Below are 18,726 nucleotides of genomic sequence, written 5' to 3'. Positions count from 1 at the left end.
ATAGACCACTATATATCTATATGTTCATATAGATATATGTGTTTAATTTCCTTTAGGCAAAAAAAATGCAAGCAGTTGCAGCCTCTCACCATCTCACAGGATTCAACAGCAGGAGGTGGGGAAGTCCAACCACTGTGGTTGGCCACTGGGTAGGGCCACATGGATGCAGAAACAGCATTGGTTTATGAAGACACACCCGATTTGGCAGAGAGGACGCTGTCTCCTGGAGACTCAAGATCAACTGGCTGGATCTAGCCCAGTGCAGTGCTTACCCACAGCTCCAACTTAAGACAACTTCTCTGACAAAAAAGTGGGAGTTGGAGCTGGAGGGAAATAGGGACGGCGATGCTCATCCCCTTCCCCCAAGAGATCTCCTCGGGGAGAAGCATGGGATGCAGCACATCTATAAAGAGGGAAGAGAAAACTGCCTCTGTACACACTCATTGCATCCTTTTTCTCTGCCAGCCTCTCATCTTGGCCAGTGTTAGACCACAGGTTAGACTGAGATAAGGTGATGGGGTCAGCAGATGGCAGCCTGTGAGAGCTGACACAGCCTGCTGGAGGCCAATGAGCCCTTCATTTACCCGTGAGCCTCAGAGAGTCATGCTCAAGGGCCATCAGCTCATCTGCAGCCACGTCAGATCTTCTTGACTCCAGAGCCAAAGCCAGAGTGGAGGGTTCAACCTCGTGGAACCTTCTAGCCCATTCCATAAGGATCCCTCCTGTGGTACTGTGGGACTACTCATTTTAACCTTCATGGAGATATCCATTGTGACCTAAATTCACAGTCTTTAAAGAATCCTATAGCAGGGCCTTATCCCTGGTGGCATTTACTGAAACCTCTTCCCCGGCCCCAGGATAAAGGATGGAGTTGCATGTGCTAACATGAGAAAGTAAAGTATTTGCTCTTAGGGCACTGGAGTTAATTTCATCTCTGAGTACCAAGGAGGCCACCACAGAGAAAAAGACAGACCTTAGGGGGAAGTATGGCAGGCTGAGAGGCAAGGAAAAGAACTGGAGTGGAGAGAAGGAAGCAGGGATCAATGTTCCAGAAAATTGAACAGCAGGATCCAAGCAGGGCCAGAGGGCTTGAGCCCTGGGGTTAAATGCTGTTAGAACAGCATCTCAGAAGGCAAAGGAGGCTGGAGTCCACCCTCCGTGGATCTCCTATTGGCTCCTTAAGCAGAAATTCTCTCCACGCAGTTTGGAAAATGACAAGATTAAGTTTCCTGTCTTGGAGAGGAGGTGGAAAAGACACTCAAGCTGCCCTCGTCTGGACGTACATTCTGGCTTAAAGATGCCAGGATGCTCCCCTGGCAGCTGCTTGGAGCTGGAGTCTGACAGCTGGAGATGAAATCAGCTCAGTATCTATGCATATTCCTAGTTAGGCACTTCCCTCCTCTTTGTAAATTGTATTTTCCTACAGTTTTCCTTCTTCGAATTAAATTGAGCCTTCCACTCTGCCAGTCCCTCATGCCTTCAACGGCTTTTAGACCTCTGGATTTCACCGAGAGGGGGAGTTTCAAAAATATTTTTGGACTGATTTATATAAATTATAGCAGCAGCAGCACAGCAGTGATTGCCACAGCTCCAGCTCTCTAATATGACCACAGTTTCATAAGAAGAAAGAGCATTCTTTTTTCAATAAGAATGCCATCAGCTCAAAACAAAGGATGGTCCTCGATATTGAATGCATTTAATTCAATAAACATCCTCATTTTTCTCATATCGATGGGGACTGTTGAAAACGTTGTCAGGGACTGGCTTCAGTCTGCAGGACTGCCTTTAGAAGACCAGGAATAGATGTTGCTTCCTGAGCACCTGGGCCATTGGCCACTTTTGTAAGGCAGAGACCAGTGAAATCCACTCCTTTCAGAGCTCGTCTGACCCTCACAGAATTCTCCTGACTGTCTGTGTGGCTGCTTCTTATGAGACAGCAGCTTGGAAACACCTCTCTTTCTTTCATCATTGCCACCAGGTTACAGAGCTGGGATGTCAGTGATGCTGAGAATTCCCTTCTTACCCAATTCTTTTTATCCCTTGCAATTATACCCTTAGTGTTTTAATGCAGGTGGCCCATGCTCAGCGATCCCTTTTCTGATCATTTGCTTTGTCAGTTACACATGAGAGTTATATATGCTGTTTGACAAGCAGTCTCTCTCAACCCACCTCACACCTTCAGGATATATATATATATATACGCTCAAGGGAAGACCAGCATCAACTCAATTAGTCAAGCAAGTTGGAATTAGGAAGGGAAACCATCTACTTTCATTTAGCCCCAATGTACTGCTGCAAAGTATGAGTGGCTTTGGGGGAGACTGTAATTTGAGATTATCTGTGATACCCTTCCTCCTCCATTAGTAATGGCCTCTGAGATTTCAGCATGTGTATCACCTTCAGTAAGATCATGCTGCCAACAGCAAAGATGCAGACACTGATATCTTTATGGTGATTCATTTGTAAGCAGTATTGGGAAAAAGTGTAACATGTCGTAGTTGCTTGTTTAGAGTCTCTGATGGAACAGGCTGTTTTTAACAGAATATGTTAAAAACTGTCTCTTTTTAAGACTTACAGGACTAGTGTGAGTGAAATTGGAATCATGCTAAAAATATCATGTTTTCAAATATGATTCCAATCTTAAGTTGACCTCCAAAATTTTGAGGTTATTCTTTTACATAAACAATTCGAGCAATTGGCTAGAGAATGAGGAAAAACTGGGTAAAATGGAAGGAAATGGGAAATGCCTTGAGACTAATTGAATACCAATTATTATAAATGTAATATATAATTCAATTATACACTAAAACATATGTTCAAATATATGTATCACGTACAATTTAAATACGATACTAAATATGCAATACAAAATGTGTCTATTTATTGACTTCAGCTGGTGTTTTCAGACATTTAAGAGGCCAGGTTGGAGCAGCAATGCTGGGAAATATCAGAGTTTGTAGCTTAGGTCGCCTCTCATGCCTGCGTCTCTTCTCAAAAAGACACTGCAGCCCCGCGTTTTATCCTAACCGAGATCCACGCCCTCCTCGGGGGTTTCAGTTGCTTCTTTACTCACCAGTGCTTAAGACAGATCAAAACCCAAATGAAAACCAGAGTCCCTTCTGAACCTAAGTTTCTGAACATAGCGTCTGGCCTGCGAGTCTCGGGGTTCTGGTGAAAATGACCACCCACGTAACCCTCTATAAACTGCTCTTGAATAGGGTAGGAAAAATCGTAATTCCTCTCAAGCTTCTCGTTCGGCTTCTGACCAGAAGACTTTTCTTTGGGGATCGTTTTTAATCTATATACACACTAACAACCTACTATTTTTTTAAAACAGATGTTACTGCTTCATGGATAGCCGTAAACTTGGATGTTTCGTAATCAGTTTGTGTCTGCAAATAAATTCTTCCCAATAAGATTTCAGACTGAAGGTGAACTCTCTAGAAACATCCAGCTTTGCTGAGTTAAAAGCACTTTAGCTCTTACGGATCACATATTCCAATATCAAAACACCCTCTAAAGCTTCCCTATCGACATTGTAAATCAGCTTCCACAGTTTCAGTGCTGGAATTCAGGGAAGTCACCACTCTCTTTCACCACTAGATCCTCTGAACTAAGTCTTTCCTCCAAATTTTGTTCCCGGGAACACAAGGATACAGGGATGCTTCTTTACAAAGAAGTTCTGTGGACCAGTCAGTTAGGAAGTGGGAATTCACTATTTGCTTACTTCCGTCTCCTGCCCTTCTTGAGAGGAGGGACTTTGTCTCTTTTGTTAATTTCATTGTCTGCAGTGCTTATTCCTGGCACTAAGTGCCTGGCACTAAACAGCCACTCGGTACCTGTTTGTTGAATGAAAAAATTCTTATATCCTCCGGTTGGAGTATCACGGTACACATTACTGAAATAAAGGTGCTGATAAGTTCTGCAGCAGTATGACTTTTAAACTTTGCATTTTTCAAACTTTTGTAACTACAAAGCAATTTTTGCTTGAATCTCCTCAACATGTTCCATGGAATACCATTTGGGAAACGGTACTCTAAAGTTCTTCCCTGGTTTTGTTCACAACTCCTACCCAGTGGATCTGTTTCTGATCTCTGAATAGGATCTATTTACCTCCCTTCATGTGGCCACCTTCTAAAGTCCAGAGTTTTCTTCCACAGGCTAATGGTTTCAATTTCCCCATCATTCCACAGGTGACATGATTTCCACATGTGGCACAATGCTTCCTAGTTTGTCTACGCCCTGAATATACCACACTCCAGAATCAGACTCAATGCAAATGACATCTGACCTTGTGCTGGGGCCTAGGCACCTGCCACAATATGACCTATCAAACAATTACTCAGTCTATTACACCTAATGCATTTGAACGTGTGCAGCTAGGCTGCACGTCCTACTATTTCTTTAAAAACCAATTCAGACATCGCCTTCTCCAGGAAGCCTCTGCTGAGACTGCATTTAGCCTTAGCACAGCAGTTACTCTGATGTAATTGCCTTATTGTGTGTTTGCCTGTTCCTCTGGGCTCCGGTCTCCTTGAGGATCAGGCACTGTGTTTTATCCATAACTAAATCTCCAGCATCTGGCATATTTGGTAGGTGCTTAATAAGTACCTGTGGAATGAATGACTGAATGAATGATGAATGAAGGGTTGAATGGCTGTGTAAGAATATTCCTAGGGCATTGTTTTCAACCTCTTGTTACCAAAAGGCCTGTTATTTTTTCCTTTTCTCCCCCAAATAGACTCCAAATTTGGAAAGATTCTGTTTGCCAAATTGTGTTTATTACTATTCAATCAAATGCCTAGTTTTTGATCAGCAGGAGAGAGAAGGCATTACCAAAGCAGTTGAAGAGAATCTCAGCCAAGAGCAAGAGCCTCGAAAGGCAGCCTTCTGATGCTTGTCAGTATGAGGTTTAATTCAGGTTTTTGGAATCCAGAGAACTGCCTTCCCCGTTCCTGCCTCCCAGTGCTGGCTGCTAGGGCACCACGGGTCACAGATGGGAAAGCACTAGCCTGCAGGCTTTTCTGGGACCCGTGCCTGGTTTAACATCAGCCTGGGTGTTTCCCGTGAACCAGCATAAAGCAGAAGGTGGAAGTCCCCCCGTGAAAGGGCTCGATCTTTTAGCTCCTCTGGGAGATGGATGTGGAAGCCTTGAGCTCTAGCCGCAGGTAGTTGTGACTGAGACCCCGCACTGCGGGCCAGCTCGCTGCCGATGTGGGGAAGACCCAGAGAGGACGCCCAGTCCAGCAGGCTCAGGGCCTCGCAGGGGCCCCCTTATACCTCCTTACTCTGAGATGGCTTATCCGGTCCCAAGACTCTGCTTGTTCCCCGTCTCAGGCTGGAGCCTGCTCTCAGAAGCAGGCAGGGCCACTGGCTTCCTCAGCCCACTCCTGGACCATCCTCCAATCGCCTCAGTGGCAGCATTGCCCTGTGCCTCCTTTGGAGGCCTCGGTGGCTCCATTTCAAGACTGTGGCCTGCAGGGCTTGGGCTGTGGAAAAGGCAGAGATCTTACCTTTCAGTCCCTAACCTACTTCTTGTGTCTTACAACCATAGGCTGACGTGAGGAGAAATTGCCAGGAACAAACACAGCCTGAATAAGAGTTCCCAGGTGTACACGTTAGAGCGATTTTTTTTTTCTCTACTGTTTATTAAACCCCCAACCAACCCCCAGAAGGGAAAGGCGCCTCCTATTCTTTTAAAGAAGCTATTTTTAAATTCTTTTTAAGAATGTTCACTTGGGAAGGTTTTGAGGAGCTCTGGCCTGCAATGATTTGCGTCTGGGGCCTCAGGAAGGATGCCTGCTGTGTTTGAAAGTGGCACAATTATTTTTTCCCTCAAATCTAGGGATAGGGGAGCAGAGGTTTCCTTGGATGTACATGTAATGTTTTTCTGGTAAGAAGTTTCTAAGTGTTTTTTTGTGTGAACACTGAGTTGGCGGGGCCTCTGGGAAAATATACACGGGGCTTCCCAGAGTCCGCCGCATAACAGCTTTTTCTTCTTATAAAAATGGAGGTGCTGGTGAATTCGACGATTCTTCCCTAAGCAAGGCGTGTTAGTCAAGATTGTCGTGACTTTCCTGTCTGTACTGAGATAATGGAACATCACATCCAGATTGTAGTCTGATGGCTTTGCAGAGAGGGGTGCTGTTTACTTTCTCTTTTCCTTTTTAGGTGTTTATGTCACTATGATCTGCTTTCCAAACAAAGCAAAAGAATGTTTAATGAGCTCTTACTGTGGGAGGAGGTTTACGGGATACCGTGATGGGAAGAGGTTTAAGCAATTTTCATCATCAGCTCATCATTTCTGCTCCAGGAAACAAAGTAACAAGGGCCCCCTCTGTTTGCTGAAATAATAGTCCCAAAGTTTCCAGCCAGCCGGCTGCAGGGTTCCAGCGCCCTTCTGTAGCCTGATTCCTGATCCTCAGTCAGGAGCCAACAGTGTCAGTCTGGGGCCCAGGCTGTTTGGACAATCATTGCTTCTCACCTTTGGGCAGAGCTGGAGGTTTGCAAGTATTTCCTGGATGTTGCATTTGACAGGGAGTAAAGGATGTGTAAAACCCTTTGTCACTTTGTGGTCTGAAATTTCAACCTGTCTATGATTAAGAGAGCAAGACAATGACGGGGAGGAACCCCTGGTTCTGGCAGATCCCACAGTAAGCATTTACTAGTTTGCTACTGATTTGAGCCCCACAAACTCACTCTTGACCTTCTGACTAATATTGATAAGGTGGATTATTAAGACAGTTTATTTATTTTGGGGTTTTCGGTCCCAGATGTGCTAGGCTCCCTTCCTAGTGTACTTTCTCTGACATTAAATGCCTTGTTCTTTGCTTCAGTACATCCCACTGGTGGATCCAGGCTCTGGGCACAGACACTCTGGTTTTGGTTCTCTTTGGATGGAGTGTGGATAAACGGTCAGCTGTGTTTGAACTTCCAGGCTGATCACAATTCCAGGTGACTGGGCAGATTTCTCAAAATAAGGGAACTCAGAGCCCACAGAAGGAATCGCCCATATTCCAGATTTTGTCCCCCAGCCCTGGCCGAAGGACATCAGAGCCAAGTTACCCCAAAGCAGGTGGTGTCTGACACTGATTCTGTCCTGCTAGAAGCTTGTCTGGCTCTGTTTGACCAATTCTCTGTTAGCTAGTTCAGGATTCCTTACTCAGATTTTATCCTTTGAATTCCTCAGAAAGATGCTAATCTTAGTTTGGAGATGTGATTCAGTCGTTACACCCTTGGATCATTTTTAATCAAAAATAGTTCTTAAACTTCTGCAGAATTGGCTGAAACAGAACTTGACACATCCATTTCGACGTGGCCACTTTGAAATTACATGCTTTGAGGCAAGCTGCCAACTGAATTTGTAGCTTTTAAAAGATCGCATCCTTAGTGATGTTTAAAAGAGGTACTCACATCCCAGTAATGACCTCATCGCAGGGTTGGGTGGAGGGGGCAGAGGGGTGGGGTGAGCATAGGGAGGGAGGAGGCAGGATTCCTGCTCTGGACGTGACTCATGGGTGGGGGGAGAGAGAGGCTGACACGCTGATGGGATCAAAGGATAGGTGTGAATCAGAGTACTCGCAGCACTGAAATGGCTGGGCCGAAATAGGCTGTGGCTGGAGAGGTGACCGCTGTGCCGTTGACCAGGTGACCTTCTGGGTTGGCTAATGGGTTGGCTTGGCAGTGGGATAATTTCAGCTCAGGAAAGGAACAAACAAAGATGTATCAGGACCTAAGTTACTCAGTCATTTTGTGACCATCAAAGATTGTAAATTTTCCAGAAATGTCAATGCCATGGGGAAAATGAAATATGTGTGTGTGCGCACGTGCGTGTGCGTTTGCACGCGCACACGAGTTTATATGTGTCTTTGTTTACTTGACAGGAATTTGGAGAAAACTGAAATATAAGAATCACCTAGCTTTTATCTTTTTTTTAGGATCTGAAGTAGCTCTTTTCATTTAAGACAATGACGTAAGTATTATATCATGAGTTGCTGATAAACTGCCCCCATTTGGTTTTGTAAGTCTATAGGTCTCATTATAAAATTTGGTAATTATGGTTAGTGATTGGGGACTTCCTGAATTTGTCTCCAATTGGCCTGACCTTCAAGAATCCAGCCTCTCTTGCTCGTCCTCAGTGATGGGGAAAAGCTGGGGAAAGAAGAAACCAGGCAGGTGGCTTCTACTTCCTCTTACTCTAACTTTCTCTATCACACGTTTTTCTGTTGGAATCATCTAACTAATTTAGCTCTTGGCTATCATTATTCCCAATGTTTGCTTCTGAGTTTATCACTTAAGAACAGTCCTGTGTCTAAGTAATCCAAGACATGGACTCTTGAGTGGATGCTACCGCATATGACGTATACAAAGCCCTTATCATCTCATGGTATGAAGAGATCCCTTAGGGGACTAAAGGAGATCTAAAAGTCATCGAGTGGGAAGGAAACACTGGAATCCAGTGGTTCACAACCCAAAATTCACAATAGTAGTTTGGAGAATTCTACTCCAAATTAGAGTAGAGGTGTGACATGCGTGAGGGCCTTTCAAAACGTTCCATTAATACCCAAGGAATTACAACTGTAACTCCTTTTCAGAACAACAAAGATGCCAAGTGTCTTTGCTCTGGGCTGGAACTGAATCACCTTAGAGCGATACCACCTTCACTTCCTTGTTCAGAGCAATAGCAATGGTGGGTCATGACACATGCGCCAACTCACTTTTAAAAAGGGAAATACAAATTCATTCACACCAGATGCAATTTTCTTTGGGAAAGAAAAACCTTCATACATATGAATTGTACCAGGTCAAGACAATAAAACGTATCCTTGATGGAGAAAAGATGGGAAAATCCTGATGTAGCTCGAAGAAGAAATTTCACAACGACAAATCTTAGCTTAGTTGTAGCAAAACTGACACCAAGATTAATAAAACTTAAGTCTCAGTCCTATTCTTTCAAATAGAGGAAATGAGTCAGAAAAAAAAATCCAGATTTTTGCTCTTTCTTTTCCTATCTATCTTCACATATTTAAAATATCATGCATTCATCGATTCCAGCTCCTCAGGCCATGATTTTATGGCTCCCCAAACAACTAGTCAATCCCTGGTGAAAGAAGAGTGCGACTAGTTTGTTTAGAAAAGCTTCAGCCAGTTGTCAGTCACGGGGTGACCAGAGGCTGCATCTTGTGCACCTGCCAACTTAAATGCATCTCCAGACCTGCAGTTCTACGTGAGCCACAAACTCATCGCTGCCGTTATCTTTTCCACCTTAGCCTACCTCTGGAACTTCAGCGAAAGGGAGGATGATGAGTCAAAGCTAATGGATCAAATTGCCTACTTAATCCACTCAACGCTCTCTGGAAGGCTTCAATTCCATTTGCCTTTCTGAAGAGATTGAAAAACCAGACCCCTCTCTAATGTCTCTTCCTGGCTGAACTCAGCTGATATTTTCGGAGTCAGGGCTAAGAACAGCCTGGGGAGTTTTGTTGTCAGAAAAGACTGCATTACTGGAAGAGTTGCAGATTTACTTCAGGGAAATGTCCAGAGCCCTTCACATCCTCTACTCAAAAAGCCTGCAAATGTCCCAACCAGTGAACGTCAAAACTTAATCTGATGTTAAAATAGTTAAAAAGAAATTACCTATGGAGGAAAGTTTGCCTGTGGTTTCCTGTAAACTAAGACTGAACAGGAACCATTTGATATCCAGCAGCTTCACACAGAAGCAGTAAACTCTGAAAACACACCTTCCTCTTCAAGACCGACACCCAGTATTTCAGGCATTTTTAGGGGAAGAAATTTCAGTGGGAGCTGTCTGTGGGGAAAGAGAAGCATGTGCTTGGGGCTTGAGGAGCAGAAACTCAGGCTGAGATGGTGGCCTTGCCGTCTCCCTCCTCCTGGGGTCTTGTGCCCTCGTCCTTGGCTTAACTTCTGCTGGTCTGTAGAGCTCGGCTTAAAACTCACTTCTTTGGGAAGGTCTTCCCTGATTACCTGGGATCGCTATTCAGTCCTGCTCTAATGACAGCAGTGCCCGCACTGAGCCTGTTGACTGTTAGTGACGCCACTGCACTGTGAGCTCCCTGGCAGCTTGCACTCCTTCTTCACCGTTCTCTCCCCAGCACTCAGCCCAGCGCCTGGCCAACTGTACGTGCTCAGTAAGTCGTTGAATAACCAGTGGCTGAATGAATGAGGAAACAAATGAACATCCTGGGGGATCAAGGATGACTTGCCCAAGTCAAATGATAAAAATAAAATCAGTTTGAATTTAGAGAGTGCTTGGTCTTGTGGGCGTTTGTATGCACAAAAAAGGAGCGAGCCACTTAGTTTGCCTCCCATGCTTTAGGGGCAGAAACAGAAGGAAAGAAACCAAAGCCTAGGGGTCAGTATTTCTCCGTAGGAAAGCATAATGATCATGTTGAAAGCAGGGCCCTGAAAGACGCAAAGTGTGATGACGTTTGTAACGATGCTTGCCTTTTTACCTGCATATAATCAAAACGCTATTGTCCAGAACGCTGAGAGAAAGAGCAAATTCCATTCCCCAGTTAGGAGAGATTTTACCCCAATAATTTTTTTTTGCTTTTGCTTTAACTCTTGCTGTTGATTTGGTATTAATGTTGTAAGACAGTTCGTGAGGATGACAGTTATGCTAAACTGCCAGCCTACACTAGGGTGACTGTAAACAGCGTGTGTTCTCATTACTTCGCAATGAATTATTTGTTCTCTGGGCTTTGGGTGGCAGGATTCTGAACTGTAGGTAACTCACCAGTGTGGCCACAGACTCCCAGCATGTGTCTGAGGCTGAGAAATGGAATGGGACAATGTCGGAGCCTAAAGGAAGTGGAGGAACATACAACCCAGTTCTGCTGCTGTGGAGATGAGATCCCTGAGGCTTGGAGGGGAGATGTGGTCGCCCAAGTCCTTGCGGTAGTAAGTGGAGCGATCAGGCCTGTAACTCAGCTCTCCTGAGTCTCTATTCCGGCCCTTCCCACAATCCTATGGGAAAATTTTGGGTCCTGCAGAGATTTGCTCCCAGATCACAAGACTCATGCCTGTAGGACTAAATTTACTATGAGGAAATTTGAGCCTTCAGCATCAGATCAGCATGAAGGTTTTCATCAGCAAGGTGATCAGAGGAGAATTCTTCTTATTCCAATGGATACAAAAAACAGGATCTAAGAGAAGTCCCAGCCGAGACTGATGAAAACATCGTCACATAATTATGTTCTTATACCCTGCTTTCCACCACCGCCAGCCTGGTTCCCTACATATTTCCTTTTCCTCTGGTGTCAACATTCTCCAGTCTAAGGGGACTAAACCAAATGGATGTTTGTTTTATAACTAAGTAGACATGAGAGGCTGCCCAGCTTAGTCCTTTCCAGGCAAACAATGATCTCATCGGGATGCTCAGGGGATAAGATGTTAGCTGGCATGATATGACTGCCTGGAAGGAAATATGGTCATTTTCTGAAGCTTCCACAGAAAATTTTGAAATATCCCTGCTGAGAAAGTGACCCGTCTTCACAAAGTGAATACACACACACACACACACCCTTTTAAGACTGACTGACCAGGAAACCAGGGAGAAGGTAGAAACCCAGCACATATCTTCAAGGACACAAAGGGGAAATGGAAAGTGTGTGGTTTTTGGAGCCAGACATAACCGGGTTCTAATTCCAGCTCTGTCGTTCACTCATTCTATGCCCTTCAGGGAATTAATTGATCTATCAAATCACTACTTTGTCACTTGTAAAACAGGCACATCACACTTCCCCAGTAAGGCTGATGTGAGACAAAGTGCAAAGAACGTGAGAAATGCTCCTAGCATGGTACCTTCCCCAGTCTCTCTATCAGCATTAGTGATGCCAGGGATATTTATCCACATTCCTGGCAATGAAGCGCATCTGCTCTCTGTCCTGTTGTGTGGAACACGGGCGTGCCTCATCTTATTGCACTTACACTTTATTGTGCTTTGCAGATACTGCAGTTTTTACAAATTGAAGGTTTGTGGCAACCTTGCATCAAGCAAGTCTTCTGGTGCCATTTTTTAAAACAGTATTTGCTCACTTGGTGTCTCTATGTCACATTTTGGTAATTCTCACAATATTCCAAACATTTTCATTATACTTATATTATTTTGCTGTTATGCCGATCAGTGATCTTCTGTTACTATTAGGACTCACTGAAGGCTCAGGTGATGGTTAGCAATTTTTGGCAATCAAGTGTTTTTAAATTAAGGTATGTACTTTTAAAAGACATACTACTATTGCATACTTAATAGACTACAGTGGAGTGTAAGCATAACTTTTATATGCACTGGGAAACCAAAAAATTTGGTTTATTGTGATATTTGCTTTATTGTTGTGGTCCAGAATTGAACCCACACTATCTCTGAGATAGTGTCTACAGAAATTCCACTTATGTTTTCAACCTTCATGGTGCACATGTGAACTTCATGATAACAATAATAACCAAAGTCAGTCTACATGGAGATACAACTAATATATACCATGGAAGTACCAATTGTGTACTTTTCCCCGGGTGACTCTTTTAAAAGGTCTGGAGGAGTAATAGAAAGATGCCTAGGTTCTGATGCTATGATAAACGTGAAAGGGTTGGATGGACAATGGTGATGATTTCTCAATATATGAGGGGCATAACCCAGGCTCTGAAAGGGGTTTCCTTCTAAAAGAGTGGCTCCACCTCTCTTGGCATATCACCTGTCATAAAAATCAAGTTAAAATGATTCACATCAGCATACAATATATTTTATAGTGACATAAAAGCTTCACCCTTTGGTAGCCATTTGTAAATCATCAGTAAAGATGCCGGTTTTCTGATGCGTCCATTCTTGCCCCCTACGAATCATTCTCCACAGGCAGCTACAGTGGTCTCTTAAAAATCTAAATCAGATCACGTCACTGGCCAGCTTACAATCTTTCTATCACCTCCCTTAGAATAAAAGCCAAAGTCAACCAGGTTTGCAGGACTGACTTCCGTCTCCTTTAACTTAATCTTGTATTCTTTTCTTCCCTACTTACTATGCTCCAGCCATTTGGGCATTTTTGCTCTTCTTTCAATACACCAAACTTTTTCCCACCTCAGGGCCTTTGCACTAGCTGTTTCCTCTGTCTACAGTGCTCTTTTCCTGGTTATTATAACTCAAGGTCTTTTCAGCACTCAAGTCAAACTTTAAGAGGTCTCTTGATGATCTTAACTGCAGTAATTCTATCTGCTCCCCAGTCATATATCCACCTATATTTCCTTCTCAGCACTTAGGCATTTTGGTTAATTGTCTGTATTCTTTACTCCCTTAAAATGTAAGCTCATGGAGGACAGGGACCAAGTCTGTCTTCTCATTACTGGATCCCCAGCATCTAGACTATTAAAGACTTCTAAATAATTGAATGAACAAGAGCTCCAGCCTACAAATAGATTTGAGTTATAACATGCAACCAGAAAGGAAAAATGTGATCTGTAATATAAGGCCCTTTTCTTAAGTTTTCATTTTCATCTCAAATTTTGTCTTTATTTTGAGGGATTCGATGACCATGTTGATGACTCATTTAACAATTTAGCCTTGAAATTTCTGGACATTCTCCCCCAGCTCAAAATGTTCATTTTTGGTGTACTTCAACTACCTCTTTCTACTTTTGTCAACTTACATTTCAGTCATCCATTTGTGATCATAAACTTCTTGCTTTATAGTTTTTTTACTTTCATTCCATTCAGAGGCTCAGAACATAGGAAGCCTCACGGGTAACTTGAGCCAGGGATCAAGGAGCCAGGACACAAAATCAGTGGGCGGAGCACCTGTCCATGTCAGGAGTAGGGATGCAAAGCATAAGTGCTCAGGGTATCCAAGAACAACCTGGATACCAGAGCCCAAACTGGGTTAAACCCAAAATTTTAACCCCGGACACAGATATAAGGGCAGGAAAGATGCATGACAGCAAAAGCAAGAGTTACCTTCAGGCGTAAACAGGGACTGGAAGACTCACATGGGAGCCAGAAATAATGCTAAGCGACTTCTCCTGCTCCTCCAAACCACTGACAGGTTCGTGAAATGGGTAGTGGAGAGGGGACTGGACGGAGCTGGAGATTTTCTTGGAAATCCAGAACTCTCCTGTATCGACTGGGACAATTTGGCTTCTGACGTCAGCACTGCGTCACACCTGCCTCTTGACAATGATGTTTTCCAATCCAATTCCAGGTGACAGTTTTTGGTCTTCATCTTGCTGGGCCTCTTGGCTACAACTGGCATGGTTGATTACCCTGTCCTTCTCAGAATGTTCTGCTCTGTAGGCTTCCATGACACCACATCCCCCGATCCTCTTCTGATCACTTTGACTGCTCCCTCTCTGCCTCTGTCATGGGATCCTGACTCTCTTTCACCTCCATCGGTCTTCCTGAGGTCTGTCCTGTGCCTTCTCATTGTTTTACTTTACATGTTCCTTATAATGATCTCTTTCACTCTCATGGCCCCAGCACTCAAATTCTGGTGCCTGCGACTCACATCCCTTGCACAATTCTTTTATGCCTGAGCTTCATAAATGTGGGTTCAATAGCCTTTTGGATACTTCTCCCTGGATCCAAGCTTAACATGTCCTCAACTAAGTTCTTGGAGTTTCTCACCCACTCTCCTTTCACTCCAGTATTGCTTATTTCAGTGGGCAGTCCTACCATCCACCCAATCACCAAAGCAAAAAACCTAGTGGTCAAACTTGACTGGGTCGTCTCCTTTACCACCCATACCTATCATTTAATTCATTCATTCATTCAGCAAACTGTAGGCAAGCCTTGTTATTTATTAAGCATTGTGGACTGAACAGTGGTGGGGAAAGCAGATATAATTTCTGGCTTCATGAAGTATATAAACTAATGGCTGAATTTCTCTAAAGAGTTTCTTTCCTCTATCCCTTCTGCTCTTTTATTACTAGCAGTAGTTGGCGTGTAATATATGCTCAATTAATCTTTATTGAATGAATGAATACATGACCATGTAATTATCTGAACATCTGCTGTCTATACAGGTCAGATTATGGCATGGCATGCCCATGTCATTAAAAATATCTCAGAGCACACTTCACGAATCAGTAGAAGCCAAAACATCTGGCCAATTTAGCTAGAAACCCCCCCAGTGAAGCATTAATATGTTTTATCTGTGTTATGCAAACACTCAGCTGGTCTGACCTTTCTGCAGTACTGACTGGGTGTTTTGGCAGAGCACCGGCTCAGCCAGACCGGTCTCGATCTCTTCCAGGCACAAATTATGTCTCTGAATTGCACACATGGCTCACTGACTTCCAGAGCTAAGCATAAGTGCAAACTCTGCGTGCTTGTGACCATTTAATTGACTTGATCATTTCCAAAATGTTATTAGTGCCACTTGGTTATTTACGAATATCAGCATACATTCATTGGCTCTAAAGTCTGAAGATATCAAAATGAATTGAGATTATTCATGTTAAAGATGTCAGAGATGGGTTGAATACAGGCAAAACTCAGGCATTGTAAGAAATATACAGTATGGTTAAACACCAAGAATAATAATCTTTGACTAATAATGACATCATTTATAATAACTGTTTGATGACATCAATAAATATCTTTAGGAAACCACCAGAGAAATATTTCAAGTATTCCTACATAATTTTACTAGATCAATCAATCATGAGATAAAACCAAGCATCTCTACCTCTCTTCTGGGTCCTCAATTCTTAGTAGCAAGGATAGGTACACTGAGATCAGAACAATTGAGAATTATCCCCATTTCCACAATCAGCTCAAATGGACAGAGTTTTTCAAAAAGAAAGACCAAAAAGAAAAAGAAGGCCAAAAAAACCAAGAGAGACAACTGTATGCAGAGTTACTGAGGTGTTCAGAGTGAGGCATGCATCTTCTTTAAATAACCAGCATTCAGGCTCAAGCTAACAACAGGCAGAAGAAATCAAGGGCACCTTCCACTGGGCACGCGCCTACTCCAGGAAGTGTGTAACACTGTGCTTCTCTGTAATAGCAAATCGTACCATGCACGTCAATTCAGGGATGGAAGGAGGTAGGCATCGAAATCAGTGATGACTCGTGTGGGCGTGATAATTTTGGGGGAAAGCAAACACTCACAAAAGAACAGAGAAGGCCTAAGGGTAGACTCCCGTGAGGCATGCGGGCTGGGTTCACCCTGCGCCTCTGCCCAGTGGAGCCTGGCCCATGCATTCATCCATTGCTCCCTCGCACAGAGCTGGAAGGGAGACCGAGCTTAACCTGGCCTCAGGGTGCCCCATCCGTCCTTCAAATGCAGAAGAAAGAGGCAGGACTTTCAGTACTTTAACCTTTTCCACTTTAAACGTCTTTAAGCAGACAGATTTTTTTTTACAAGTTAATATAATATAAACGATAAGCTAATGAGAAATGTTCAGGTCCATGGATTAAAACAGTTAACTCATATATGTCTTCACAAAGCTCCAGATACTCTCAGTTGGGTCTGGTTACTTCATAGTACCCTCAGCTTTTCTTTGGCTCAGAAGAATCTGTTTACAAGTCTTTTTTTTTTTTTTTTTTTTTTTTTTTTGGTTTGTTTCTTTAAAAAAGTACAGTGAAGCCATACAAATTACATGAGTTCAACTATATGTGCTTGGCCTAAATGACTAAAGGGAAAACCCATGTCAGAGCAGGTGATATTGCCCGTGCCTAGAACAAGCATTCTGGGGAAGGGAGCACTTCTGAATCCACTGTGGTTCTCCCTTCATCAGCCTCAGTTCTCTGGTGCCTCTTGTCATCAGAGCATCTCACTGGGTTTAGCATGATTCTGGTATTTGAAGATATAATTAAAAACAATTTGATTATTAATAATTTACACCTTATGTACTGACTTTGCTGCCCTATTCCTCATAGAATATGCAAATCCAAACTATGTAAGAATAGCATTATGTGAGTGGCTTTGAAATTGCTTGCTCCGCCTGAACGCCTTCACCCTGACCTCCCTGGGTGCAGCTTTTACATCTCCAAATCAACCGTGTCCTCCTGGTTTTAAACTTCAGAGGGCAAATCAGTACTCTCAGCTGGCCAATTACCTGAAAAATGGCATTCTTGTGGCCTTGAACTTCCGCTTTTGCTGCTAGTTTAATAACATGAGGTTTATCTTTTCCAACATGAGTAATTATTTTTGGTAAAATTATAACTCAGCTACGCAATTTTTAGCTAGGTCAAAAAAAGGAAAGGAGAGAGGGCATCGGGAGCCCTCTGATAGTTTTGGACTTTTCCTTAAACTGCATACCCAGTAATTCTGTCCTGAGGAGATACGTTTGATCATTTGCAATTACAGTGCTCAAGAGAAAAGGTTAAAGATGAGATGGCTTTTTCTGAGGCATCTCTGGGTTGGAGGTTCACTGGCACATGCATTCGTGGCTAACCAGAAGAAGGAAGCCAGGACTTACGTTCTGTTTCCCCACTATGTTATCGAAGGGCAGTTCAGGGCTCCAGGATCCTTCTGTGAACGTTGCCCCACTGTTTCTCCTGTCTGAGGAGCTCACAGACTCCTTGACAATGTCTTCGGGCAAAGACAGTAGACTGTCCTCAGGCTGCTTAATTAAATAGGTCTCTATGTTATGCTTCCTCAGGAATTCATTCCTCTCTTTTCCGTGGCCCTCTTCCACATTATAGTCCCCGTTGAGGCAGTCCAGGGTGGCTTTAGAAATGTGAATCCTCCTGTGTGGACAAAGCAAAGGTTGTTACACACTTGACGTGGCTTGCAAAGGCCATTGCCGTTTTTGGTCCTGTGCACACCCAACATCAGGGCTGCAGGTGGGTGCTGTGAGGACATGCCCTCAAGGGCAGTATCTGTTCCCCTGAAAAAGCAGAGATCATAAAAGAAAATAGAAGTGTAAGCATAAACCAACGAACAGGGAGGGTGTCTATCACCAATGTCACCCCAGGCGACGCTGCAGCCTCTGGTGAATTGCAGCTCCATTAAGCCACACTTAAGCACTTCCTTCGGCTTTTCTTAGGACTATCAGCCTGATCCCAGCAACTTTTAAGAATCAGTGATTTTTCAGTCGTGTTGATTATTTTGGAAAAGTAAGCTCCATAAATGTTTCTGAACCTTAGCAGTAATTATTGTCCAGATTTCCATGCAACAGTAGTTCTCAGTGTCTTGGAAGTTTTCCTATCATTTCAGTTTTCACATATTTGTATCTTGTTTCTTCAACTTGTCTATAATCATCTTTAGAACAAATGGAGGTCTTTTTAGTCTGCAGGGCTATAAGGAGGGTCCTTTAGGGAGACCACTGTAAGGTGCAATTTCTCCTGTAGCGCACGTATGGGAAGCAGATGAGAGCAAAGCTGTGGACACGTGCAGGCTGGCAGCCGGCTGGCTCACTCACAAGGTTAAGAGATTCACATTACCTGCCATCAGAGCTCAAGACTCAAGTTCCCTTTTTAGCAAAACAACAGATGACATCAAGGGCCTTAAAATCAGATTTGAATCTTGGGGACTTCCCATGGTGAATCCTTCCAGGCAAGAGTTTTTCTATTTTCATAACTATGTAACTCAGCCAGACTACTTATTGCTCTGTATTATTGTCTGGGTAGACTAACCTGGTGGTCAGGCATGGACTTTTCGGATTGAAACCCTAGCTCTACTACCGCTTGCTAGCTGAGAGAGCCTGGGCAAGTTATCTAACCTTTCTATGGGTTTGTTTTCTCACCCACAAAAATGGATTTGTGTGAAGTAGTCAG

General features: G+C 43.5%; 1 protein-coding gene across 3 annotated transcripts in view; it reads right to left on the bottom strand.

Moving 5' to 3' along the window:
• The window catches only part of ADCY8 (adenylate cyclase 8), a 188,916-nt gene that overhangs the window by 72,305 nt on the left and 97,885 nt on the right, over positions 1 to 18,726 (bottom strand). For all 3 annotated transcript variants that reach the window (XM_031439644.2, XM_010988790.3, XM_010988791.3), the window contains exon 7: positions 17,427 to 17,697. In XM_031439644.2, coding sequence (XP_031295504.1) covers positions 17,427 to 17,697 — 271 coding nt within the window. The remainder of the gene's footprint in view (positions 1 to 17,426; positions 17,698 to 18,726) is intronic.

This window comes from Camelus dromedarius, chromosome 20, assembly GCF_036321535.1.
Source record: "Camelus dromedarius isolate mCamDro1 chromosome 20, mCamDro1.pat, whole genome shotgun sequence".
Lineage (NCBI taxonomy): Eukaryota > Metazoa > Chordata > Mammalia > Artiodactyla > Camelidae > Camelus > Camelus dromedarius.
Note: the sequence above shows the minus strand (reverse complement) of the source record. Positions and strands in the feature narration are given on the sequence as shown.